The sequence below is a fragment of the Chelmon rostratus genome, chromosome 21 (assembly GCF_017976325.1).
Source record: "Chelmon rostratus isolate fCheRos1 chromosome 21, fCheRos1.pri, whole genome shotgun sequence".
Taxonomy (NCBI): Eukaryota; Metazoa; Chordata; class Actinopteri; order Chaetodontiformes; family Chaetodontidae; genus Chelmon; species Chelmon rostratus.
In genome coordinates, this window is record NC_055678.1 from 1478742 (window position 1) to 1505536 (window position 26795).

At 44.8% G+C, this 26795-nt stretch overlaps 1 protein-coding gene across 1 annotated transcript in view; it reads left to right on the forward strand.

The window, feature by feature from the left end:
- Positions 1–26564, forward strand: part of LOC121624828 (serine-rich coiled-coil domain-containing protein 2-like) — a 55915-nt gene extending 29351 nt beyond the window's left edge. The window contains exons 6-14 of the mRNA XM_041962750.1: positions 1248–1421; positions 8311–8401; positions 9455–9539; positions 10997–11092; positions 11305–11419; positions 11556–11639; positions 11785–11871; positions 11987–12112; positions 21227–26564. Coding sequence (XP_041818684.1) covers positions 1248–1421; positions 8311–8401; positions 9455–9539; positions 10997–11092; positions 11305–11419; positions 11556–11639; positions 11785–11871; positions 11987–12112; positions 21227–21658 — 1290 coding nt within the window. The 3' untranslated portion in view covers positions 21659–26564. The remainder of the gene's footprint in view (positions 1–1247; positions 1422–8310; positions 8402–9454; positions 9540–10996; positions 11093–11304; positions 11420–11555; positions 11640–11784; positions 11872–11986; positions 12113–21226) is intronic.
- Positions 26565–26795: the final 231 nt, after the last annotated feature.

The window sequence follows — 26795 nt, forward strand, 5'->3', positions numbered from 1 at the left end:
AGCTAATTTGCAACTGTAGTCCTTGGGCAGAATGTTAATTGCCTAATAAAACAACAAGGAAGTACACATTAAAAACATGGAAGTACACATTAAAAACATGGAAGTACACATTACATAAAAATACAATTACAAAATACACATTTCAAAATTACATTCACAAGCAGGCAATTGAGTGCAGTCCAACTTCACCAGATCCAGTGGTCTCAGTCTACTTAATGGACACACTTCTGGGCATCTTTTAACCAGTCTTTGAGCTTTGCTTTAAAAGAGGAATATGTAAGACCTTCCCTTATTGTGGAGGGAAGACTGTTCCAGATGCCCCCCCCCCCAAGACAGACAACACATTTCTACCCAGGTGGTGCATCTGGAAGGGATCTCTACGTCTCCTCTGTCACAGGCCCCGGTGTTCATACCCCTGATAGTCCTGTTTTTTATACATTCATTCAGAGGTGGGGGGGCAAGACCGTGAAGACTTTTGTATATAGCGCAGGCAAATTTATAGACCTTGAAACTATGAAAACTTAGAAAACGATACTTTTTAAGGATATTTGATTGGTGCCACTCCCGTATGGCTAGCTAGCTATTTCTTAGAATGATGTAATATTGCAGATGTAAAGGCTTGGAGTGTCCTGATATTTGACCCCACCCACAGACAGTCAGACTGACACATTGTTCACGGGGTGTAGAAGCTGTTTCTAAGCTGCTGTCAGGTGCGTCATCATCCAAACAGCTTTCCGATGATCCAGCAGCACTGAGCAGATGCTGCAGGGAAGCACCGACTGAAGTTTCCACTTTGAGTCCATTAATCATGCACGAGGCAGGAAGCTGAAGAGCTGAATTCAGGCCAGCGTCCGGTCTCTGTGTGGAGCGAACGAGCCCCCCTTCATTTAAAAATAAGTAGAAAAGGACGGAGGTCAGTTAGAAGGAAAGCATAAATAAGCAGCGTGAGAATGTGATTGTGCTTTTTCCCCGAGCAGCAGCAGCACTGAAACCGTCCCCGTGCAAACACCCGAAGCTCTGAGCTTTAATACGATTAGACCTACGACTGAACTCCACCTCCAGTTTACTGGACTGTCTCAGGGACAGATTTACTCTCTGGCATTTCTACTTTTCAATGCATGAAAAATCTAAATAATCTAAAACATGCATCAATAAGGAACCAGATAATCTGGACACCCCCGTTCATCTGTCGTGTTTCCTGTCTGCAGGACCACAGACAGAATGCTAACAAACGTGTCCCTCCGCAGGGCGGCTCTTCCCTGGACCTGTCCCCCTCAGACAGCTGTGGGTCCGGCGGAACCTACATGTGGGACGAGGAGGGCCTGGAGCCGCTGGGGGGGGTCGCCGCGACCGCCTCCATCACCACCAACAGCAACACCACCCATCACATCGGGAGCTTCGACTCTGACCTCAACAGCATCGTAAGCTTGAACCCTGACGAGTTAAAGTAGATAAACATGAACAGCAGTTTGCTGAGTGCTTAATGACCAGTGAGAGCTGAAACAGTTACAGACAGTTAAAGGTTTACTTGAGTCGCATGATGAAGCTGGTTTTCTTCGAGCGGGGTCAACAATGCGCCAACAAAGGCAGAGAAGAAGAATTAAGCACAGATGGAAACAACGCAGGATTAAAATACATTAAAAACAGCTTTGCAGATGCTTTATGAGGAGGGAAATGCCCTCGACATGTTTGTTTGAACTGAAGGATTCACAGATTCACACTGATGAAGGAAAGGAGGCGTTGATGGTTCAGTGAGGCAGAAAAGTCTCTTGTACAATAAGATGTTCTGTGCGAGGATCAAAATCAAATTAAAACTAAGACAAAACCTTTGTGCACTTCATCAGAAGAACAACTTTCTTCCTAAATGAAGCATTTCGTTGTTTTAAACCTTTTGTTTTGAACTCTGACCTCTGGGATGTGTTTCAGCTTCTAACAGCTGTTAGAATGAGACAGATCCTTTGACTTCACTAAACCGATCCACTGATCCAGTTAACGTCACGGTCTGAGCTGCTACGTCTGCGTGTTGGTTGAACAGACAACAGGACGAAGTGAAGAAGAGGAGAGGAGAGAGTTTGATATTCCAGCAGCATCAGCTCTGTCCTGCCTCTCTGTCCGACCGGGGGGGGCAGTTTTTGGCTTCAGAAACCAGCAGCTAAAACTCATCTTGTCTGACAGCAGATGTTTTTTCTCCAGTGAGCAGCCTGAAAAGAACAAACTGAACATGAAACAGGCAGAAACAGGCCGTCGCTGATGAAGGTAAATGTCAGAACATTGCTGCTGGTTGCAGTTGGCACTTGTTGCACATTTTTGAAACGAGTCTGAACTCGAGGTCAAAACTCCACCTCTGAACATTACTGTCATTCTCAGAGCTGCGGCTTCCGTAATCATCAAGTTCCATGTCACATGAGCGCCTGAATGCAACGCTTGAAGTCCCAGATGTCTGAGTTTTCCAGCAGCACTTGAACTACGACCACTTTTTGCTTATTTTTGCAGTTTGATCACAATTCCAGAGTCCAGTTATTGAATCCTGGTTTAGAACAAAAAGAAAATATTTTAAAAGCACCTTTATTTGCAGCAGATTCAGGCTGCCGCTAACATCATTTTGCCATAAATGATGAGACATGTTGAGGTTTTTTTTGTTTAAAATTACTATTATTTGTATTCATAATGATGTCGACAAAATCCAAGTAGTTGATCAGGAATCCATAAACAGTCAAAAAGCACATTTTTATAGAGTCCTGATGTCTTTAATTGTGGAACTGCTCCCTGTTTAGAATTCAGAAAGACCTCCAATAAAACATCCAATAAAATTATATTATTTCAAGTGTTAAAACGCAGTGCTCAATAGTTCAGTGACATCCATCTTCTGAAATCAGAAATCAAAGCTGCGTCTCTACGCTCCCAGAGGTCATCATGAGCTCCCTGATATTTATCTGCAGAGATCAGCGTCTGCTTCAGATTTCACTATCAGGACAGTTTGAATGACGCCCTCTGGCTCCCTCTGGTGTCTTCTGTGTGAAGTGCAGCCGCCTCTGCAGAACAAACGGGCTCCTCAGCTCGAGTCTTTCACTGCTGCATGTTGTCGGAGGGTGAATGAAGGTGAGGCAGCTCACTGTGATCATTATTATGTTGTTTGTCCAACACTTTCACATCTCAATTAAAAAAACAGATGGCAAAGTATTTAGATTTATAGGTGTGTCTCAAGATAATGAATTTAGAATATAAATAGTATTAAAATTTAAATTATTTGTACATATAAATGAATATAAAAGCTATATCCTATGTGGTAGCTTTATTTATAATGTCATATTATTGCTAATCTGACATTCATATATAAGTGGCAGACACCTAAAATGAAAAAATAAAATAAAATTAACTCATTTCCTCCTAGTTTTTGAAAATGATTATTGTTTTGGCAAACAGCATCAAATACTGCAATACCCATGATCCTCTTGTGTCGTCGCCATGGAGAAGAAGCCAGTCAGAGGTGTTCGTCAGAGTTTCAGCACAATCAAAACATTTCACTGAAGTTGACAGGAAAAAGTCACCATGTTGGCTGAATTTGTCCAAAATCGACCCATAATTGGAGATCAGTTTTCTCAGTAGCATCTTCAGCACCATTAGCAGAACATCTAACAAACTCTGTGACTGGATGTTTCTTCTTGAAATGCACCTTGGATTCTTCCACCTTTGACTTTTTATCAAAGACCTGGATCAGTTAAACTAAATCCAGAACTTGAAACAGTCGACAGCAGTTGAAGGTTCCTTCAGTTAGTCGATTGAACGCGTCCGTCGTCTCCAGCCTCGAGTGCTGCCATTATTGTCTTGTTCACTACAGTTAATGTACTTCCTGAACCACGCTGAGTGGGTGTTAATGAGCTCTCTGTCTCAACGTGCCCTGTGTGTTAACGAGCTGTGGCTCTTAAAGACTGATAGACCCTGATGAGCTCTGGGCCTTAATGATCTGAGGACACTCAGGAGTTCTGAAGTAATGCGAGAAGTTTTTTTCACCATATATTTTCTGTACTGTGTGTACCGTGTACTGTGTTCTGTGTTTCAATAGGCCGGCCCTCTGATTTACAGCAGCAGCTTATGTTGACAGACATGGTTTTTATTCATCTTTGAAATGAGCAGCAGGGGTCAGTGTTGGTCTGAGGACAGGCCTCAGCCTGTGGAGTGTGTGTGTGTGTGTGTGTGTGTGTGTGTGTGTGTGTGTGTGTGTGTGTGTGTGTGTGTGTGATTAGTTCAGAGACCAGAGGAAACGTAGGAAAGATGAGAGGTAGAGCTCAGGAGGTCAAAAATAACCTCCTTTAGTTTAAAATTTAGAAAAATCAGAACAAATCAGTTGTTTGTGCTACAACTTTCACCAAACTGTGGTTCCAATGAGCAAAAATTTTGACTCAATCAACACTAAGCTTGCTGTCAGACTGTCCTCCACAAATGGTCCAGCCGGATATTTGAATGATCAAAGCTTGAGCCCAGAGTGCATCCCAAAGTTTCACTGTAAAGCAGCTTCTCGCGACCTTCATGTCCAGCGTTTGTGAATAAAATGATAAACCTGGGACGTCATGGCAGATGTACTGCGGTAAATTTCTTAATTGTGTCTTAAAAACAGAATTTCTGACAGTATTTTAGTCTATCCTCATGTGAACTACAGCAGTCAGAGGAAATGGAGCGTCTCTAAACAGCAGTGTGGGGGTTCTGGGTCGCAGCGTGAGGCCGGCCCCTCACCTGGCCGGCGGCCCGGCGACATCGTGACTCGCTCTTCGTGTCTGAGGTTGTGAGTTTGAGAACTGAGTGACGCAGAATAAACAGACTAATGCCGCTCAGGCATCGTGCCGCGTGGAGCAGAGAAACATTTTTATTTTATGAAGTTTTAAATAATTATGGTCCGGGCAGTTCTGCTGACGGACCCTCATGAATTTGTCATTTGTCTGCTCCTCTTCCTCGTTTTCTTCTTTCCTCCTCCTCCTCTTCTTCTTCTTCTTCTTCTTCTTCTTCTTCTTCTTCTTCTTCTTCTTCTTCTTCTTCTTCTTCTTCTTCTTCTTCTTCTTCTTCTTCTTCTTCTTCTTCTTCTTCTTCTTCTTCTTCTTCTTCTTCCTCTTCCTCTTCCTCTACTTCACTGCCTGTTTTGCACACTTCTCTGTACAGCAGGTTTGTTTAGCTTTTAGCTTAGCTATTTAGCCTGTGTGCACAGTTTGTCCTCAGGGGCTTCTGTAGCCACTACTTTTACTTTGATGTATTTTACAAGTTTAAGTACTTCAGTCACCTTCTCCGTGCAGCTTTAAGCAGTTACTTCTTCACTTTGGTCTTTATTTTTCTTTTTCTTTATGAATTCTGGAGTCTCTGATCACTTCAACCATTCACCCATAAATTAAAGGTCATACCATCTTTCACGTCTGATGCACCTCTTAAGTTTTTTTATCCTTTATATTCAGGTGTGTGTACTTTTACCAACATAAATTTTATCACGCAGGCGTCTAAATAGCCCAGGTTTTCTCCGGCTGGCTCAGCTTCATCACAGAGACCCAGGTGATGCAGAATGAATTAGAGTCACATGACTTCAAGGTTTAGTCCGGATCGTTCCGCTGATGGACCCTCCTGTATTTCTCTTTGTCTTCCTCTTCTCCCCCTTTTCATCTTCCTCCTCTTCCTCCGTCTGACTCACTGCTGCACAGCTACTTTAATTTTCATTTGTATGCAGTTGACATCCAGTGGCAGCACCTTAACTCCACAGACCTGCAGCCGACCGTAACACCATCGTAACTGCACCATAGTTACCGTGTGCAAATTTTACAGAAGGCGAGAATCTGAGAATAGGTAGAGTGTGTTTTCTGTTACCATGGCAACTGTGGGCGACAAAGATGGTGACAGCCGTAGCCTTAAAATCCTAAGATGACAAATTAAAAATAATGATCAGACTGGAACAAAGTATAAGACTAAAACTAAAATATATTTTCTGTCAAAATATAAAAATTAAATCAAAATCAGGGAAGGAGGAGAGAGAGAGAAAGAAAGAAAGAGAAAGATAAAGGACAAAGGAGACAAGTAAAGTGGAGAGGTTAGCTGAGCGGTTTAAAGAGGATGAGAGGAAAGATGGAGGTCGAGAAAAGATGTATGAAGAGGAGGAGAAGAGGAAAAAGGATAAGAGGAAGACAAAGGAGAAGTGATGAGAGGAAGGAAGATGAAAAGATTGAAGGTGGGAGAGAGAGAGGAGAGGAAGGAGGAGAAAAAAGAAAAAAATTGACAGTTTACTAGAGAGAAGAAGTAAGGTGATAGGAAAGGAGAGGAAGAGCAGAAGAGAAGATACGAGAGGAAGGGGAATAAGGAGAGAAGCAGATGAGAAAGAGGAGAAGAAGGGAGAGAACACACCTGAAAGGAGGAGAAGAGATAAGAGAGGAGGAGGAGGACAGCAGAAAGAGGAGATTAGGAGGTAGTGTGTCGATGTGGATGACTGCACACACACACACACACCTGCAGCCGCCAGGGACAGGCTGCAGGTGTGTGTGTGTGTGTGTGTGTGTGTGTGTGTGTGTCCTCAGGTTACTGTGGTGTGACTAAGCTCCTCCAGGCAGGAAACAAACTCTGTGTGTGAAGTTGAACTCTTTGTTTCTGTTTTATGAACTGAACTTTGCTTCTTTTATTTTTTTTTACTTTGACTGTGATGTTTCTGCGTGTTTCTCACCGTCAGCAGGTCCGTCTCTAAATACCGTCTGACTTCCTGCCTGTGGCTCTCAGCTCAAAGCCCATTGGTTCAGACTGCAGCGATAAATCTTTGAAAACACTTCACACACGTATAGTAATATCCTGTAACGCTGTAATGCTGCATCATTTAGAGCAGGAATAATGATTAGAATACGGCCCAATCATGATGCTGAGGTGGAACGTTCTGTTTTTCAGCCTCTTTAAGTTTCAGAACACGTCCGAATCGAATCCTCTCGCTCCTCCATTATACAGACATACAAAAACTCATTCAGCTGCCATTGATCAGCAGGCTCAAAAGACTCTGCTCACAGCGATGGGAAGGTCTTTCAGTCTTTCATCAGTCTGGTTGAAGCTTGCGTCGGCCTTCGTGCTGTAGCTGCTGCTTCATAGAAGGAGGAAAGAGATTGGTTTGATTTTTGTTCTTTTGTGTTTGTTCTCAGGGATTTTTATTTTGGGCTGTAGAACTGCATAGTGGGACTGTTTCTGTTTCACCTTGTAGAAAAAGATGAAGACAAAACCCCGTTGGCGTGGGACTAATACGAGCTGGGGACCTCGATACTAACTCACAATAACTGTGGAGATTGTGTGTGATCGTAACCTCGTGCAGATCTGTCATATCCGTAGTTTGTGAAGTAAAAATTCCCCTGCAGCTCAGAATATGTTGAACGCTGTGAGATCGGCCGGGTCGAACTTTAAGATGAGCGCTGACGGAGGAGATAAGGTTGACACGCAGCCAGAAAGCATCTGTGACATGATTTAAACGAGCTGCAAACGTGTAGTTATTCTTGCAACACATGCAGAAAGCTGCGTTATTAATGCGGCTGCTGAAGAACAGACCATCACAAACAGGTAAATATAGACAACAGATTGCAGAACTTTGGCTTTGCTGTCTGACACACAGAGCAGCACTGGACAGAAAAAGTCCTACGTAGTGAGCTGAAACGAGCTGTAACACTGTTTGGCTCACCGATCAGCCTAACGACGAGGTCTGTTTCCTGTTGGATTTTCTCCATTGTGCAGTCCGACGCCTCTACACCTCAGGACAGTGGAAGAGTAGCTGTACATTTACATGTAAACGGGTCAGCTCCAGCACTTTGGCCTCATCCGCCACTGTACAGAACAGCCTCATGTAAACAAAGATGACAGCGCACACAGTCAGCGCCTCTTTCCACGTCTGCACATCACAGCCGAGCATCCTCCTGGAAGGAGTTTCCCCAAAGCTCCGTTTTCAATCACCTAAAACCGTGTTTGTGTGTGGACGAAAGACCGAAGCACGCAGAAAAGTGTACGTTTTAAAAACATGTGGACGAGGCATCGATCTCCGCCGTCTGAGCTTTCTGTTCACCTTCTGTTCTATTTCCTGCTCCCGTGAGCGTAGAAATTGGTATTTGTGTTTCGTCTTGGCTCGTAGATTTCTCCTTGTTAAATGTCGGCGGCTCGATGCTCTCGCTCGCTGATGTTGATGTTGATGTTTTAAATCACGCATCACAAGTACGTGTTATGGCGTGAGTGACACAGGAGCTGGAGTATTAAAGTATTAAGCACAGTTAGCTGGATCATAAATACAGCAAAGATGGGAAATGTGTCTGTTTGTGCATCTTTCAGGACGTCTTGAACAACCTGGACTCCTGTGATCTGGATGATGACGACCTCATGCTGGATGCAGACGTCCTGGAGGACGCCTCGCTGCACAGTGGTATGTTAGTGTCTGTGTATGATGAAGGAAAATTATGGGATCCATTAAAGTTATATAAGAGCTGTGATGTGTGACACAATCTGCCAGTAATAACCTAATTTTTACTGTGTTAATTAGGCAAAATGATCCACGCTAACCAACAAATTCAGAGCACTTCAGAACTGCTGGTCAGAACATGAACAAAACACAACAGCATCTTAATGAATTCATCCACAACTGATGCAGAACCTGAAAGTGAACTAATTAAAACTGCTAATTGTAATCTCTAGCTTTAGCTTTTGTTTCGGGTCAGCTAATTGTTCACCTCAACAGTTAAAACAATAGAGTTTAGGTTGAAACAGCTGAAACATGTTTTAAATGAAGTAAATAGTTCAGTTTAGCAGCTGAAACACTTTGTTCAGGTTAGCTAACAGCTAGCAGCTAAGACGATTTAGCTAATGTTTGCTAAAAGTCCAGTTGAGGAATGAAGGCCTTTGTTCCACGTTAGCTCAAGCATTTTAAGCAGCTAAAGCAGATTAGCTTCAGGTTTTGGTCTCACTTTAATCTGTGACAGCAAGGTAACAGGTAAACCACAGGTAAACAGGCTGATTGGTAACAGGTGATAGCATCATGATTGAAAGGCTCAGTGGTTCACAGCGAGGATGGAGCGAGGGTCAACACTTTGTCAACACGTGATTGGATAAAGAGATCAACACCTGGACTCAGGAACACTTCAGGAAACTGTTCAGGGTTGTGTTATTGTATAAAAACACATTATTGTGTTGAATGCAGGACGATGAAGATGAAGGTCAGCCTTCGCAGCAGTTCTCCCTCTGACCTCTGCACCATTCATTTCCATCGTCTCTGTTCTGTTTTAATATGTTTCCGTCTCCTCCGGCTCGTTCTCCTTCTTCTGGAAAACAAAATGCTCAGAGAATATTATCATGAAGACGTAGTGAAGTTCATGATATGTGGCTGATTGTGTGATCACACCTGCAGTCTTCTGTTCTCCAAATACGCTCTTTCATGTGTAACAACCCCTGTTTGATCGTGCTGCTGGTCTGAACCCTGCAGATGGAGACGGGATTTCCCACATGGCTCAGTGGAGGGGGAGACAGCTCTGCTGGGGAACGCAGGACGTCCACAATGACAATGAAAGGTGCTTTTTCTGTGTGCTTGGTTAACCTGAGTGGTAGTCTATATGGTCTGCGCTGGAACGAGATCCATGCTGCTCCAAAACGTTTCCAGAGAGGGCAAACTAAAGTGTGTGTAGAAATACTCAGATTTAACCAGATAACACTAAACATGTCTTTCTAATTACGTTGTTGTAGCGCTGCCAAGGTTAAAACTTCTGGTTGTAGGAGGAAAGGTCAGAAGGGTCATTTCAGAGTTGAGTCCTGATGTCGACTGTAGAGGAAAGGTCACAAATGCAAAAGCCGGATTAAAAAAACAGTCAGCTCATTAGGAAACTGAAAGATTGGCGTGCTCAGTGGGGCGAGGGGGAAATCAATAGTTCTTTTCCTGATCAGTGTGTGCAGTGTGTTTCTGCTCTGGTCACACACATCACATGAACGAACAGGAGGCGGAGATGTCGCGACCTCTGCTCGCTCTGCAGCTTTGAGCTAAATGTTAATATGAAACAGCTTTTTATTGACCCAGACTACATCCACTGAGACGACAGGACGTTACATGTGGTGCATGTCCTCGTGAACTGTCTCCTTTCACCTGCACATGTAGCGTCCACGTTTCAGAAATCAGAAGCATTTTTCATAAAAACTCCTCAGAGACGAGCCAAAAGCCCTTTCAAAAAGGTCAAAGTGATTCACATAACAAGGCAAAATAAAATGACACATTTAATTAAAGATAGAAGGTTAAATTAAGCTTAATGATAATAAAACTGATGATACAGGAGAATACAAACCACAGTGCAGTTAGAGTGACATCACAGTGCAATGTGGGATAAAAGTCGTCCCACATTTAATGTGATAAAAGACTGACGAACAGAAAAGCTTTGATTTAAAAGCACTGAGAGTCGGAGCAGATCTCAAGCTCTGACATAATATACTTTGATAAAATTGAAAATAAAAATATCACATTCTGTCATCAGAGCTGAATTGTACTGAGTAAGCTTTGAATCAGAGTGTATTCTGTTATTCAAATTATATGAGAGGAGGAGACTCACACCTCTGACTGCAGGACTGCAAACATGTAAACGAGAGGGAAGAACACGAGCAGTGAGTTACTGAGCGAACAGTCGAAGATCTGTCGACTCAAGAGTGCACACACTTTTAAATTGTGTGCGTGTGCGTGCGTGTGTTGGGAGGCAATCTGTTTTGTTCTGTCGAATCTGCCTTTATGTCTATATTTATCTCTCCTATATATTGTACCTCTGCCTTGCTCTATGATTTTATTAGTAATTTTTCTTTTGTGTATTACTCCATCAACCTGCCCAGGGACTACAGGTGGAAATTAGCAAATTGCTATAACCTGGCACAATGCATATTCTCCTGTTGTACAGGATTAATGTCTTATTGTGCGCTGTCCCTGTTGGAATAAATAAATTACATTACATAGAGGCTGGCCGTCATGTGACAAACGCTTCCATCGTCCCCTCAGTGATTTCCAGTGCTACAAGCTAACGGAGGATCCTGGGAATAAGAGGACAGACGTGACCAGGGACAGTGAGCTCATTCTGGACCTCTGTCCTCCAAGGTGAGTCAGTATCGCTCTGCAGAGCTCGCAGTTCACCTGATCCCTGTTGGGCTAATATTCATTCGTTAGAGTTTTGAATGAGTTTCCTCACACAGAAATGTGTGAGACGTTCATATTTCTGGACGCCAGTATTTCGGGATTTGCAGCAGAAGCCAGATGTGCAGTATTTCACATTCGTCCCTGAACGCAGCACTTGTTATGTCTCCCCTCAGGTCGCCCTGTCTGTCTCCTGGTACTCCTGGTTTCGGTCTTGATCTGGAGGAGCTGGCTGAAGACTGCTGTGCAGTCAGATCACAGCTGGAGTACCTGCAGAGGTTACTGCTGCAGGTGAGAGGCGAGGAAGAGGAGCATACAAACTCTGATACATTACAGCACGTTTCAGCAGATGAAAAGGCAAAAGGTGAAAGTGTTCTCATGATGGCGCTTGTGTTCTGATAGCGTGTAAATGCTGTGTGTTGTTCAGGAGGAGGATGTGGACGAAGACACTCTGACCACAGACACTTTGAGTCCTGAGGTCAACGACGCCTCCCGCGGCTCAGACGCACAGGTCGGCACGTTTAAAACTTTATTTAAACAGCGAGGTCGACGTAGCAGCAGCCGGCTTTCCTTCAACCGGCCTCGCCCGCTTCTTCTTCCGTTAGAAAATCCAACATTTCCCACAATCCTTTGTGTGTATACGTGTGTGTGTTCAGGTGCAGGCTCTCCTGCAGGAGGTGCAGCAGCTCAGAGAGGAGCTGAGGAGCCGCGACCGAACCATCGCACAACTCACCCGTCAGCTGGTCTGTGTCCATGTCTCTCCACCCTCTCTCTCTCTTTGTCATGTTCCCGTTGTGTGATTCACACACATTAATGTCCCCTAGTTACTAACAAGCCTCCATATTTCCCTGTGAGCAGACCGTTCCCACGGTGACCACCAGGTGTCGTTGCCAGGAGACCACAGGAAGGATGGATCGACACACGCAGACGAGTGTGACAGAGAGAGAGAGCGTGGCCTCGCAGACGCCCTGGAGAGAGCACACTGTGAGAACACACACACACACACACACACACACAGACAGAGAGATGCACAACCACATGCACATACACACACGCACAACCACATGCACATGCACACACAGACAGACACACACACACACATACCTACAGAGACGCACACACACACAGACACACAACTACTCACACACACGCACACACTCACACACACACAGACGTACACACACACAGACGCACAACCGCATGCACACACAGACAGACACACACACACAGAGACGCACAAAGACATACACATAACCGCACACACAGACACACACACACATACCTACAGAGACGCACACACACACACACACACACGCATACAGACACACAACTGCTCACGCACACACACACAAGCAGAGACGTACACACACACACAGACGCACAAAGACATACACATAACCGCACACACAGACACACACACACACACATACCTACAGAGATGCACACACACACACACTCACACACACACACACATGCAGAGACGTACACACACACAGACGCACAAAGACATATACACAACCACACACACACAGACAACTGCACGCGCACACACAGACATACAAAGACATACACACAAACAACGGCACACACACACACACACATAAGCACACGCACACAGAGAGACACACACACACACACACACACACACACCAGTTAATATTTCTCAGAAAACTCCGAGCAGTGATGGAGAACATGTGAGTAAACGTGGAACAGCTGAGCGTTTCGGAGCTTCTCGACTCATCAGCGTCATCAGGCTCCGTCAGTGCTCGTCTTTAAAAACCTTCTTTTCTTTGACTTTTCTCTCTGTTGGACTTTTTTTGTTTGTGGTTTGTATAATTAATTCTCATTATTTTATCTTCTGCTTTACCTTCCTCTTCTTCCTCTTCTTCCTCTTCAGTAACTTCTGCATTGATACAGTTTGTTTCTTGATGTCACGTGAGCCTTCACAGACCGGCTGGTTGACTGAAGTCACCTGTTCCTGTAGCTGTAAATATCTTCATCATCGTCATCACTTCCGTTCGTCTGTCCCTCCGTCTTCCTGTCCTCCCCTTCTCTTCTTCCTCCTCTCTTCAGTTATGATCAGCGTCCTCTCCTCCTCTCTGTCTCTTCACGTCTGTCTCTCCTCAGGCTTTACCTCCTGTTCCTTTCCTCTCTCCACCCTGGCAGTATCAGCGCTCCAGGCCTTACAGGGGGAGGCCGAAGCCCAGCATCCCCTCCCACCTCGCTAGAAAAAGTGAGTCTTTCTCCCCCACCCCCCCACCCCATAGTTCCCAAATACCACCTTCACCCAAACCACTGCTAACTCTTCGACATCTCATCCTCATCATGATCGTCACGAGTGTCCCAGCAGGCTCTGGTATCGTCCCACAGAGTGATTAGAACGTCCAGATCCCAGAACCGACCCCGTGTCCCTGCTAGATCCTGGTTGTAACGCCGGCCGTGTGTCCATCAGGGTGTTTTTACTCACGTTTGGACATATAGCATAGAAAGGCTTGATGGAAAGGGCACAATGTGGAAAGACTTCCTCACTTTTTTGAAAAAGTGTTGGAATGAAAACACCTTCGCTGAATAAGTTCTGACAGAAAACAACTCACATGACTGATCAGCTGTTTCTGCTACAAAACCCCAAGAAGAAGAAGAAGAAGAAGACAAAGCTGTTTCCGCCATCGTCGTATTATCAGATATTCCCATAACGTGCAAGAACAGGTGAAAACATGTCCAGCAGTACCTGACATTAAACAATTATAACTCAGCCAAACGAACAAATCCCTGCCGACCTCGCTCCGTCCAACCCTGCCGTGTCCGTTCTTCAGCGCTCTTCTTCTTCTACTGTTTATTATCGGCGTACATACCGTAGCTTATAAAGCCGACCTCTGATGAAAATACACTTTGCGTCGCCTAGTTTATTCATCCAAACCAGTTTATGGAAACGTGACTAACTTGCGTTTTCTTTGCTTTGTCTTTTTTTTGCATAATTTCAAGATTTCGCTAAAAGTTCCCTTGAGAATAGATGAAACACGGCTCCTCGGTATTTTGATCATTTTTAGGGTCTAATTTTGTTAAATCTTCTTCAAGTTTGAGTAAAACCAGAGAAAAACTGGAAACAAATCAATAATGCAAAGAATCAAAGTGAAAATCCTCTTGCAGCAGAAACGTGCTGTCGTGTCTGCAGATAGTCTTTTGTTAGATTGACTTAATTAAAACTATTAATTGATTAATTAATCAGCTTATTTTGCTAAAAAACTACATCTGCATTGTGCTGAACTCGGCATTTTAGTGTTTTGAGATGATCAGGTCATCAGTTCTCGCTGCGACTCGGACCAGAGACACGGCAGCCGTCACGATGAACCAATCAGAGCTTGACACGTAAGGCGCGGCCTTCACTGCTCCACCAGCTGACTCCGCCCCCACTGCTGTGGTTGCAGTCGTGTGACGCTCCTGACCCTCGAGGCCGATCGTGAAATTAGTTCCAGGTTGAAATCAAAGAAAACATCTTTCTCTTTTCCGTGTTCACAGTTGAAATGAACTCTGTGCTCCTATTGGTCAGCTCCGCCTTTGATTGGACATATCCAGTATATGTAGATAAAATTGACTTAATTACTGCGTGGTCTGAATTTGGCATTAGATTAAAAACCCTTTAATTCATTATAACATGGGATAAAGTGTTAGATGGAGCAGGACAGGTGGAGGATGTTCACGGTTTCAGTGAAATTAATTAAATGAGTTCAGGGTCTCCGTTTATTTCAAATCCTTTATTACAGTTAACAGGATACATGACGGTCATCTCGAACGAGTGCAGCCGCTTCATTTCCTGCACAGATTAAGTAGAGGCTGACAGGTGAAGGGTCGAAGGTCACGGAAGATGTTTTTAATGGAGACCTGACGGCTCTGCCTGCACAAAATGAATATTCTACTCAAAATGACGCTCAACCGAGACGAGTGCACTGAATCACGAGGTCCACATTAAAAGTTTCTGTGTGACGCTGAAGGTTGTTTTAACTTATTCATGAATGAACATTAACGGAGCTCCTTCGTTCAGACATGAGTTTAATCTGCTGGTCACTTCACTTCACTCCAGCTTTTAACCTCTGCCTCTTAATGCGTTCATTCGTCTCCTCTCCACCTCTTCCTCAGTTCTTCTTCACTCTTTCCTGATTAGCTTCACTTCCCTCCATCCTGTCTGTCCTCCTCAGCCCAGTGACTCTGTCTGTCTTTGACTGAGGACAGACAGGTCTCAGCACGTCTGAGAAATCGTGTCTCTGCTTGAAACTGTGAGTGAGTTTTCTTCTTCTCTGTTTTTCTGCTCTAACTCGTCCGTCTGTCCTCTGTGTCTTTGCCTCTCTGCCTTCGCCCAGGAGTGGAAAAACTAGTGCTTTACTTCAGTGACACAGCGTGGTACGGTAGCAACCTTTTTTTATCTTCCTCCTCCTCCTCCTCCTCCTCCACCTCTTTCCTCATTCCTCCCTGTCCCATCCAATGAGACGCTTTGTGTTGTGTTCACCTGTCCATCATTCTGTCCAACATTGCAGAAGGTGAAACCAGCACAAGCTGAAATCACACTGAATCATGGCCTCTGCAGTTGTTTGCTGCTTCTCTACACGTCTGCTGCAGTCAATGTTTGTGAGAGTGTTCTCCGTCTTTAAGCTTCGGTTTGGTCTCAGCTGCAGAGCACGGCGTCCGTCTTCAGCTGGTAAATGTTTGTTAGTTATTCAGGACATTGTCAGGAAGCAGATCAGCTCCTTCAATTGATGAATGAAGTCTAATTATGTTGTTTTGAGATGCTTTGACTGGTCGACGCGTCTGATGGAGCTGATCGAGCCAGGCAGGAAGTCAGACACAGGAGCAGTGCAGAGAATCTGGTAAATTTTCAAAATAAAACACCCTGTGCAGACTCACGATCGTACATCAACAATAAACACAATTAAAACAGAAAAAAAAGAAAAATTTAACCACAAAGACAACTTACTCATGCTAGAAGCACAAATATGAAGGAAAAACGACCAAATCAACGTCACGCAGGCAAAACTTTTCTTCTGAAAAGCTTCCGCTCAGCGTTGTCTGTCTGCAGGTGTGTTCTGCTCAGGTAGTAAATAAATCAGATGAAAAGAAAAGCTGACACGTTGCACGATATAAAGAGCTGAGGACTTTTCTGTGAAATGAATGAACCACCTCTCAGGACCGTTTTACCCATGATTCATTGCTCCCCAGAGGACAGGTCGCACCTTCTCCTTCACACTGGAATGAGCCCAGTGAAGCCGAGTCCAGAGGCTCGTCAGGAGGCGGCGCGGAGCTAAAATTATCTTTCTAAACGGCTCTTAAATTTTGCATTAGATGAGGTGCACTTCACTCCGACTCGTTCAGCCACTTGAAGCAGTCAAACCACTGGAGATGAGATCGCTCAGGATGCCCTTCATTTCCTCGGCATGATGGAGTGAAGCTGCCGCGTCTCCGGGGAAATCATGTCGTGTCCGGACGCCGCTGACGATTGTGGGAGTTGTGATTCTTGGTTAAAGTGCTGATGTTGTTGGACTTGATGTCAGACGTTTTCTGGCTCGTTAGGCTCCGGATGAGATAAACACCTCAGCAGTGAACTGAAATAGACGCTTAAAGTCTGCGAAGGTGCACGCGTGTGCTGGAGGCCAGTTTAACTGACCTGGACCAGGATGTGGTCTGCCAGTCTCTGGGGGTTTTATGGCTCTGGGTGTCGGTGGTTCTCCAACCTTTTTGTCTTGTGATACCTCAAACAAAGCAGCGAGCTGTGGCCTTAATGTGGAAACCAAGGCGATGATGCAATATTAGAGGGAAAAAGAGATTATTATTATTATTTCTTTTATCTTGTGACCCTCAGATGTATCTTGACCCCCAGGTTGGAACCACTGAACTAGATTAATCTGAGCAGATCCACAGAGGTCTCCTGACACAGCTCATATGAAGTGTTTGAACGTTGAGCCCCGCCCACTTCAAACAAGTGAGAAATGACTAAATAAATAAAGAAAATGTGACTTTTAAAGGCTGAAACATGAGCAATAATCAGACCAACAGTATCAAAATGTTCCAATACTACACTTATTATTATTATTATTATTGTTACTAATCCCTGCTGTGACTGAGTTCTGTCCCACCAAAACTACAACCTCATGTTTATTCATTATTGTTCCCACTTTGATCACCGATCGATCGATGATGTGCTGTGAAGTGATATTATTCATCTCAGGGGCCTCCAGGGACCAATCAGAGGACAGCAAAGAGAGGGAGGGGTGGTTAGGCTGGATCAGCACTTTGTATGCCAAGTGTGTGTGTGTGTGTGTGTTACTGTGGGAACATCCTATATGTCGTTCTCAGGGAAGCAGAAAATTTGGCAGTCGAGTGATTCCCTGTGTCCAACACCCCCCCCACACACACACAGAAGGTGAATCCTCCTTCAGAACACCTGCATGTGATTGAGGACACACTTTTCTTTTCTTTCTTCATCTTCTCCTCCCTCTCCCTGACTGTCTTTTCTGTCCTTTTTCCGCATCAGGTCACCCCTTTCTCCCTTTTCTTTTTCTTGTACCCCCCCCCCCCAAATCTGTTTTTTATTTATGGGGGATGGACTTTAAGACATTGGAAATGGGGTCCCTGCAGGAGACAGACAGGTAGACAGACAGGTTGCAGTACCACCGGCCACCTTTAGATGTCAGTGTTGACCAGCGAATATTTCCTCACTGTCAGCTGAGTTCTGCTCCAGCTGTGTGTTCTATGAAGAACCTCCAAATGTTTTCATGTCACACATTCAGAATAGAAACCCAGCGTCTCCACCTGCTGGACACATTGTGATTCTACTTCTCGTTGGGGAAAGTGCGTACTAAAGGTTTAGAGCTGCAACTAGCAATTATTTTGATGATTGTATAATTGTTTCTTAAATAGCAGCACTCTCTGCTTTTCTCTGTTTTATATCATTTTAAACTGAATATATTTCACTTTTGGGCTGTTGGTCGAACAAAATGAGAATCAGCAGGTTAATCAGTCATAAAAATAACGTCCAAAACCCAAAGATATTCATTTTACAGTTATATGAAACAAAAAAAGCAAATGCTCACGTTTGAGGAGCGGTAACCAGAGTGTTTCTGATTAATCGATTACTTAAATGTCTTTAAGTTTCTTACAGTTGATTTGTTGACTATTCATTTGAGCAGCTTTTAAATCCAGTTTTGTGTGGCATTGGGACACAGCTCTTCATTTCTTGTTTTACATAACTGCTTCTGATTGGCTCACAGCCTGAAGGCCTGTAAATGAATCGACAGTTTCAAGCTCATTTTTTCAGGTTGTTCTCTCGAGTAGAGCGATGCCGCTTTTCAATCGCTGATGTGTTTGGGGGGGGTTTGCATTGAAAATAAATTGCATCAGTTTGATAATAATAATAAATGAGACACGACTGCTGACCATTTTTCTACGGCTGTCTCTGTTTGCTTCAGTAGATCTGCTCTCTCTCTGCAGTGAATTCAAAAAGTGTCCACTGGTGATTAAAATGCTGAACTTATTGAAAACAATGTTTGAATGGAAACTGAAGTTTAGTGCTCTGAACACCAGCGGTTATCAGCAGACAGCAGCATCTCACTGTTTCTGAAAGAGGAAGAAAATTTATAACTTAAATCCAAAATAAATCCGCAGCGTTGATGCGCTCAGCATTATTTAACACTTGCGTATTTTTCACTTGAGCACAGCAAGTGTCTGTAGACATCAGCTGACAGTGATCATCTCTGAATGCCAGATATCAATGATAGCACTAGCCAGTAATCACAGGGCTGGTGGTCCGACCCCTGACCTCTTCTTCCTCCTCCTCCTCCTCCTCCTCCTCCTCCTCCTCGTGTTTGTCCCAATCCCAAACAGCACAATCGAGCCGCAGCTGCTCAAAATGAACAAGAAATAAAAGAAATCAGCGACCGCCAGATGAAATTGAAGAAAGAACTGAAGGAATAATCCTGTATGATAAATATTAAAATCAAGTCTCCCAATTTCTTCAAAGGTTTGAAGAACAATAAAAACGACTAAAGAGAAAACGGATTAACAAGCTTCGTTAATGAAGAATTCAAAGCACTTAAACGATTGAACAAAAATCTGAATGATTCTCTGGAGTCAACATCTCAGATTGAAGGATTTGGTGCTTTTCTGCTATTAATATTTTGGATTTTGGACCTTTTTTCTTTTGACGAGGTGTTGAAGCTTTAATCTTCCAAAGAAGAGTTTCAACACTGTGCTGAACGTGGAGCAGAAGGTCCTCGTGTTCACAACGATGGTATCTGATGCAGAATAATTTAAAGATACTGTGGGATTAATCTAAAAAATGTTCACATGATTCAGTGCTAAAAATGTGAGTTAGTTAAAAAGTAAGAGCCAGTTTAAAGTAACTAATATTACTACATATTTACCAGAAAGTACTTGTTTGCTCATTTGCATGTTTATGTATTTATTCTTTCATCTATTTAACATTTTCTTCTTCATTAGTTTTATTCCACTTCTTGTTGCAGCCGCTGTTGTCGTCGTCTGGTGTTTTGTGTCACTGTCCAGTTATTTTCCTACACGTGTAACGATGTCAATAAACCTCCTGTCAGAGTTATTGTGCAGAAGACAAGTCTGCAGGTCTGAAGGTCACAGAAATAATTGATAGAATAATCAATAGTCGCAGTAAGTTTGGCCTCCTAATCCAAAACATGGCTGACTTTTAAGGTGATGGATCGTCTGAAATCTCTGTTAGGTATTCCAGAAGTGTCATCGTCTTATTAATATGTATCTGATCTGTTCATTTATTCAGGATGTCACAGCTATAGGAGGCTTAAATAAATGAGAAAGACATGAGTGATGAATGAGTGAATCTCAGCAGGGACTTTGGTGAACAAACTCCCGGCGGCGGCGGCGACGGCGGCAGCAGCAGCGCGAGACGGATAAAAAAGCAGCAGATTAGTTATTACTTCACAGGAGTTTGCCAGGATCAATAAGCTGAGATTGTAGCACATGATGGATTTCACTGCTCAGTTTTTGTGCTCTTCCTCTGATTCTCGGTGTAAATCGGATTATCAGCGTGTAGATGAGAGCAGGCTGCGGGATTAAAGCAACAAGAAGCTTAACGTTCTGCATCAGTCACGCTCGGTTGCATGCAGCTCGACGATCAGCTCCCCCGTCTTTGTGAGGACCATGTAGATTTTCTGACCGGGAGGGGGGGCGCTTCTGGAGAGCGAAGATGTTTTGAGGAAATCAGTTGGTCAAGGTGAGAACACGTTTGGAGGAGGGACCTTTTTCAGACACTTGACACAAAAGTCAGGAGCAGATTTATCTGATTTTCACGCCTTTGATGGACCGTTAAGACCTGTTTCATACATATTTCATTGAGGTCAAAGTTTTGGTGTTGATGTTGTAGAAGTTCTTTACTCCAACTCGCCCCCACAGCTGCGGCCCCACAGCCGTGGCTCAGGAGCTCCACTCAGAGGGGCGTCGGTTCGATCCCCGGCCTCGGCGGTCTTTGGTGTGTGATTGGGTGAATGTAGACTTTTGTTGTAAAAAGTGCTTTGCTTCATAAAAACAGTCCGTTTGGCAGATTTTTGTGTTGATTCAGAAGAAAGTGGCCGAGACCACGTCCTGAGGTGAACCGGGTTGATTCTCAGTCGTGTGTTTCTGACTTGTTGTCTCTCGCCAAAGTTAAAGCATGAAAATAAACAAAACTGGACTCTTTTAAAATAAAAGCATCGTATACAGCGAGGACACACTCATAAACAACGAGCGCAGCAGGACGCGAGTACATCAAAGCAAACAACACACACACACACACACACAGATCAAACACACACACACACACAGATCAAAGCCGCGATGTCTGAAATGACCAACCATCTGAAAGATTCACTTCTTTTCTCTTCTTCTCTCGCCTCAAACAAGCCATGAATCATTTAACAAAGATTTTCTCTCAGTTTCTTTGTCTTTGTTATATTTAAACATCACACACCAGTCGATCGACTGCGATCGATACGCTCAGATCTCCGTGCGTCGTCCGGTCGGAGCTGATCTGAGTGTTCGAGCGTCGGCAGCTTCACGTCTGTAAAATGTGACTCTGTGTTTTGTTTGCAGCCACAGATTCTTCACTCCTCCAGTCAGGATGACCCGGAACCACTGACGGACCCACGCCCGGCTCCAGCTGACCCCTGCTCCGCCCAGCCACACGCCCCCGCTGAAAGCAACCCGCACTGCCCCGATACCGACGCCACGCACCCAAAGGCCGCGGGAGGAAAGGATTATGGGCAAAGAGCGGGCGAAGAGGCGGAGGAGAACGCAGAGACGAGGGAGAGGAGAGGAACCCGCACCAGGTCCCTGCAGCCCTCCAAGCTCCGCCTCTTCCTGTCTCAGGCCTCCAGCTCCGCTTCTGCCTCGGCCGCCGCCGCTCCGCCGAAGACGAGGGTGGCCAAGCAGCTGCCTCATGACCCAGACGGTAACGGGGTTAAGATCAAAACGGCTGCCTTCACCTCCGGCTCCTCCCGCCTCCCCAAGCCAAAGAGCCACTGAGGCGTCGACCTCTTAAAGCAGCTGTTAGCACGCCGCGACGTGAGCCGACGACCTTTTCCCTGTCCGGGAACGATTGATCCGGACCTCTGAGTCCAGTCCAAACTACACTTCCTGATAGTCTGGGTACCAAGTGGCTAAAAGGATCACTAAATTATTTAAGCTGTAAATGAGGATGAAATATAAACAGTTAACTTATTTATTGTTAATACTTTGAGCACTGACTCATATTAAAGGTGACGCTCTGTGACGCTTCATTTTACGGGTCCCATAAAGACGCTTCCTGTAAATACAACACTGAGTTCATGATTTGACTCTGCAGCGTCACAGTCATGAAGGAGGCCGGGCGGCGTCGTGACGACCAGCCTCCTCACCTGGATTCAGTGCAGTTTGATACGGAGACGTGTGGAGATGCTGCAGACGTGGTTCAGTTCGTGAAAAGTCTTCCTCCTCCTCGTCTTCAGACCTGATGCAGCACATCAGCGCTGTTTGCCGGCGGGAGGAGGAGGAGGAGGAAGAGGAGGATGTGATGCGAAAGCACGAACGAGTGATTTTTCTACATGACGCCCCCTGAGATAATGACTTCCACTGAATTGCTGCATTAAGCGCAGAGTCTTTAGGTGAGTCAGCTCGTAAAAAGTGAAATTTGTCTCCGGGCAAACACGCAATTAAACATATGTGAAGAATAAAGTTTTCAATAATGAATGAATTCAGATGGCTGCAGAAGCAGAGACCGGCCTGCTTGAAGTTTCTTTCAAAGCTCAGTATCTCCTGATAACAACTTTTCTTGGAGTTTAGAGAAAACAAAAGACAAATGATCTCGATAACGACATAATTTATCAGGACAAATCGACTTCATCAGATTTAGAGAAGTGGACCCTGACAATCACTCACTGCTCTGTAGGTTTAATGAACTTTAGCTGTCTGTGGTGGCGATATGAGGGTATTAACATGATGGCTGCTCACTGTGAGAGACGCTGCTCAGCTGAAAGCAGAGGTGTCCCGCACTGCTGCCTGTTTGAGTGGTAAAATAAAGTCGCGTTGATCAATAATAAAAAGTCTCGATCTGACATCTTCACCTGAAAGCAGTTGCTGCAGTTGTTAAGACGCCATCTTTACAGTAGCAGTAAACATGAAGCGACCTTTTGTTTTGCTCCTGATCATCTGGATGTTTAGAGATAATGAAGCTCGTTTTCTCAGAGTAACAGTAATTAACCTGTGATGCTGAGGTGACTTCATTAGAAAAGCAAACTGTAAGCATGACCGTTCTCAGCTTCACAAACGTTTGGAAAATACTTCAAACTGAACTAAAACTGCTGTCATTTTCAAAGTACGTCCGTCTCCTTGGAGACCGATGGGAAGTTATGGGACCAGTGAAGTAAAGCGTCATCTTCAGTGTTTAAAATGATGCTATTATGCTACGCTGAGTGTTTATTTATCTCCTTTAGAAAATGAGTAAAAGACGAAGCTGCAGACGGATTTAAAAAGGCCGTCTGGGAGCTCGTTGGTTCTTCTGCTCCGCAGCAGATCACCTCTGGACGTCCTGCTCGCTCGCTGGCTCAGAGGCCGTTTGACTCTTTGTGTGCCTGACTCGCTCACTTCCTGTCTGGCCTTGGCCAGAGTCGACCAAGTCTGGAAGGCGCAGACTCGTCCCCCGACGACCCTTAACCCAAACTCCGTCTGTCTGAGGCCGGCTCAGACCTGCTGCTCTGCAACACATCACGTCTCCGAGGTCAGAAAATCCAAATGTGAGCTCTTTGTTTCATCCTGTCCACGTTCAGTTTGTGCGTCATGTTTGATTTGATACGTTCTTCCTCGTCTTCAGTCTCGTTCTTGTGAGAATGAGGATTCCTTCACCTGTTGAGTCCACCTGAGAAGACAAACGACGGCCTGAGGGTCAAAAGCTAAATGTTTCCGTGTTTCTGCTCCTTCCTCCAGCGAGCCGATTACTTTGCTCCTCGCTCGTTTGGAGGCCGGACAGAGAACCGAAGAGGCCTCGTTGACTCGAGTTCAACGAGGCCTCTTCTCGAGGTCGGTCGAGGACAGGATGAGGGCGAAGGTCTCAGTATGCTTCAAACGCACCGCGTCGCCTGCAGTGGTGGGAAGCAACACGTCAGTTAGCTCCCCCCCGACTACAACATAAACTTAGACCACTGATCCAGAACCATGTTTTTATATTGGTCCATTAGTAATAATGATCTGAAAGTGACAGGCCGTTCTGTATGATGACCGTTTACTTCCATACTTTTCCTGAAACTCCTGAATGACTGCAGCACTTTTCCTGCTCTGTTATCCCTTTTGAACATTTCGTCACGTCGAGGCTGCGAGCTGCTGGAGGAGCTCAGGGAGGCGGGGGAGGGGGGATGCAGCCGGGAGGGACGACAGCAGGCTGCTTTGACTGTAGACGTGAGCGGACGACGCACCTGTTCGTTTGAAGCATACTGAGGCCTCGGAGAGAGGAGCGGAGGAAGAACGTTTCCGTCAGTGTCGAACAAACACTGAAAACTCTCCTCTTTCAGTTTTAAGACCTTTTACATCACGTTAGACGGCAGTCAGGAGGCGTTTGCTGGATCCAGATGCTCCTTCCTCATTTTAACATTTTGTCGAGCTCATTCTGCGAGTCGGAGAAAACAGCTGGGAAACGGTGAAATGAGCCCGCTGACATTTACCGACTCAAACACTCCGACAAGTAAAATGTTCTCATCTCATTTCTATCAGCGCTAATCCGACGGGATAAAGAGACTCCGCAGTGCTCGCTTTCATATCAGTGACAGTACATGCAATAAAATATGCAACATCGTGCTGAAGGTTTAACCCCCAAAACTGACACTTTGTCCCACCCACGTGCCCTTGAGCAAGAGCGGAGGTGCTGTTGAAGATATATGCAAACAGACTTAGCTTTTATCACACAGATCTCTGCAGCCTCCAGCAGCAGCAACAAACACCTCCACCTCCTAAAACCACCTCCACCTCCTAAAACCACCTCCACCTCCAACAAACACCTCCACCTCCACCTCCAACAAACACCTCCACCTCCTAAAACCACCTCCACCTCCTAAAACCACCTTCAACAACAACAACAACGAGGCCGGGCTTTGAAAAACAGGAATTTAAACAAGTGATTAATTGCTGATTTTTAGCAAAAATTACAAAATATAAGTGAAATTTGGGCTTTTGGGAACTGTGATGTGAATTTTTTGCTCTTTATTGGCCTTTATAGACGTAAACGACTTGTTGGTTAATCAGTAAAGTGATTGGTAGTGATGATGATCACTATTGATCATCAGACCCGAGGCAGACATCATTGCAGCCTGTGCGACCAGATGATTGACAGGTCTCTCCTTCAGGGGCCTGATTGGACGGCTGTGTCCCTCACTGGGCTGCCATTGGTCAGATTTTCTGAGTCAAAGCAGCAACTTTATTCATTCTTTTGTTCTTCATTTGGATTTCCATCATATATCAAATAAAGTGATAATAAACAGGAACAGAAGCTACTTTAAGAACAGAAACATGACAATCAGAAGCTAACCCATCAGTCGTAGGAAGATCTCGTTAGCCTCAGTGTGTGAATAACAGGTCTGCAGCTCCAGGATCAGGCTTCATTATTTATCTACAACTCCTGATCCTCTTTGTCTGTCAGGTGTTGAAATGTTCAATTGAGCTCTATCACCCAAACGTCAAAGTCGAGTCTCAGTGTTTTTAGTTTTCAAAGTGTCCTCACGTTGCTGAGACCAGGTCTTGTTTTTCTAAGGGTTTACCGGGTTGACCGGGTTTACCGGGTCCCGACGCCCAGCAGGTGTTTTACCAAAAGACAATCATGAGAGAAATGTGGTGAAATCTCAAACTTTCATCACATGTGACCAGGTAGCCAATCAGAATACAGCATTAAGCTTTTAATATGAAAAGAGATGGAGGTTAATGAGTCCATAACAGGTGAGAGCAAATATCCCACATATCCCACTCCTCTAATTACCAAACCATTACCAAACCTCTGTGAACATGAGACTCAGTCTGAGCCACCTGTCTGTCTGTCTGTCTCTCTCTCTCTGTCAGTCGTCTTCCTCGTCCTGTCTCTCTGTCCGTCTGTTGTGTGAGATGGCTGAGGCAGGGAGGGATAATGAGGCCGACCGGGAGAGGAGGTGAAGAGAGGAGGCGCTCGGCTCTAATTGGTCCTTTTATATTCGACCAGCTTTCTTCTCCTCTTCTGCCTCTGTTATCCTATCCGTCGCTCCTCTGTCCTTTTTCTGTCCCTCCTTTCCTCGCCTCCTTTCCTTCCCTTCTGCATTCCCTTTTTTCTACGCACTTATATCTCCTACTTTTCCTAAATACGACTGTTTTAGTCCACACACACACACACACACACACACACACACACACACACACACACACACACACACACACCTGGGAGCAACAGCTGGTACCACTCAGGTGTTTCAGATAAACCCAGTTGCCATGGTGACACAGCCCAGCAGCCACTGCAGCGAATCATGGGGGTTTAAAGAAAGGTACTGCCCCCCTCCCCCAACACACACACACACACTCTACATGCACACAACCATACATTCCTCCGGGTTGTTGGTTCAAATCCCAGTACTCCTCTTCTGCTTCCTTCCTCTTCTATCCTATTCCAATTTTTCTCTCCTTTCCTCCTCATTAAGTCCCCTGTCTGCTTGTTTCCTTTCCTACTACCTTATTACATTTCCTCCTTCCTTCCTTATCCCCTCATGCTCTCCCCTTTTATTTCTTCCCTTTCCTAGCTCCTTATTTCCTTCCCCTTCCCGCCCTTTCTTCTCCACCTCCTGATTTTCTTTTCCATCTCCTCATTTATTTCCTCTCTGACTTCCTCATTGTGCTTCCTCTTCATCTCCTTGTCACTCCCTCTCACTTTCTTTCCTTTGCTTCCCCTCCACCTCATCTCCTCCATCTCTGTCCTTCCTTCTTCTTCTCTCAGTTTCTTATCTCATTCTTTATCCTCCACTCTCCCTTCTTAAACCATCTTTTCCTTTCCTTCCTTTCTTTTCCCCTCATTTTCTTACTTGTGCCTCTTATTTCAGAAATTGCTCCTCTTCTCCTTTCTTACTTTTTTCTCAACTCCCTTCCTTGCCTTTCTCCTTGTGTGCTCTCCCATCTCCTACTGTCA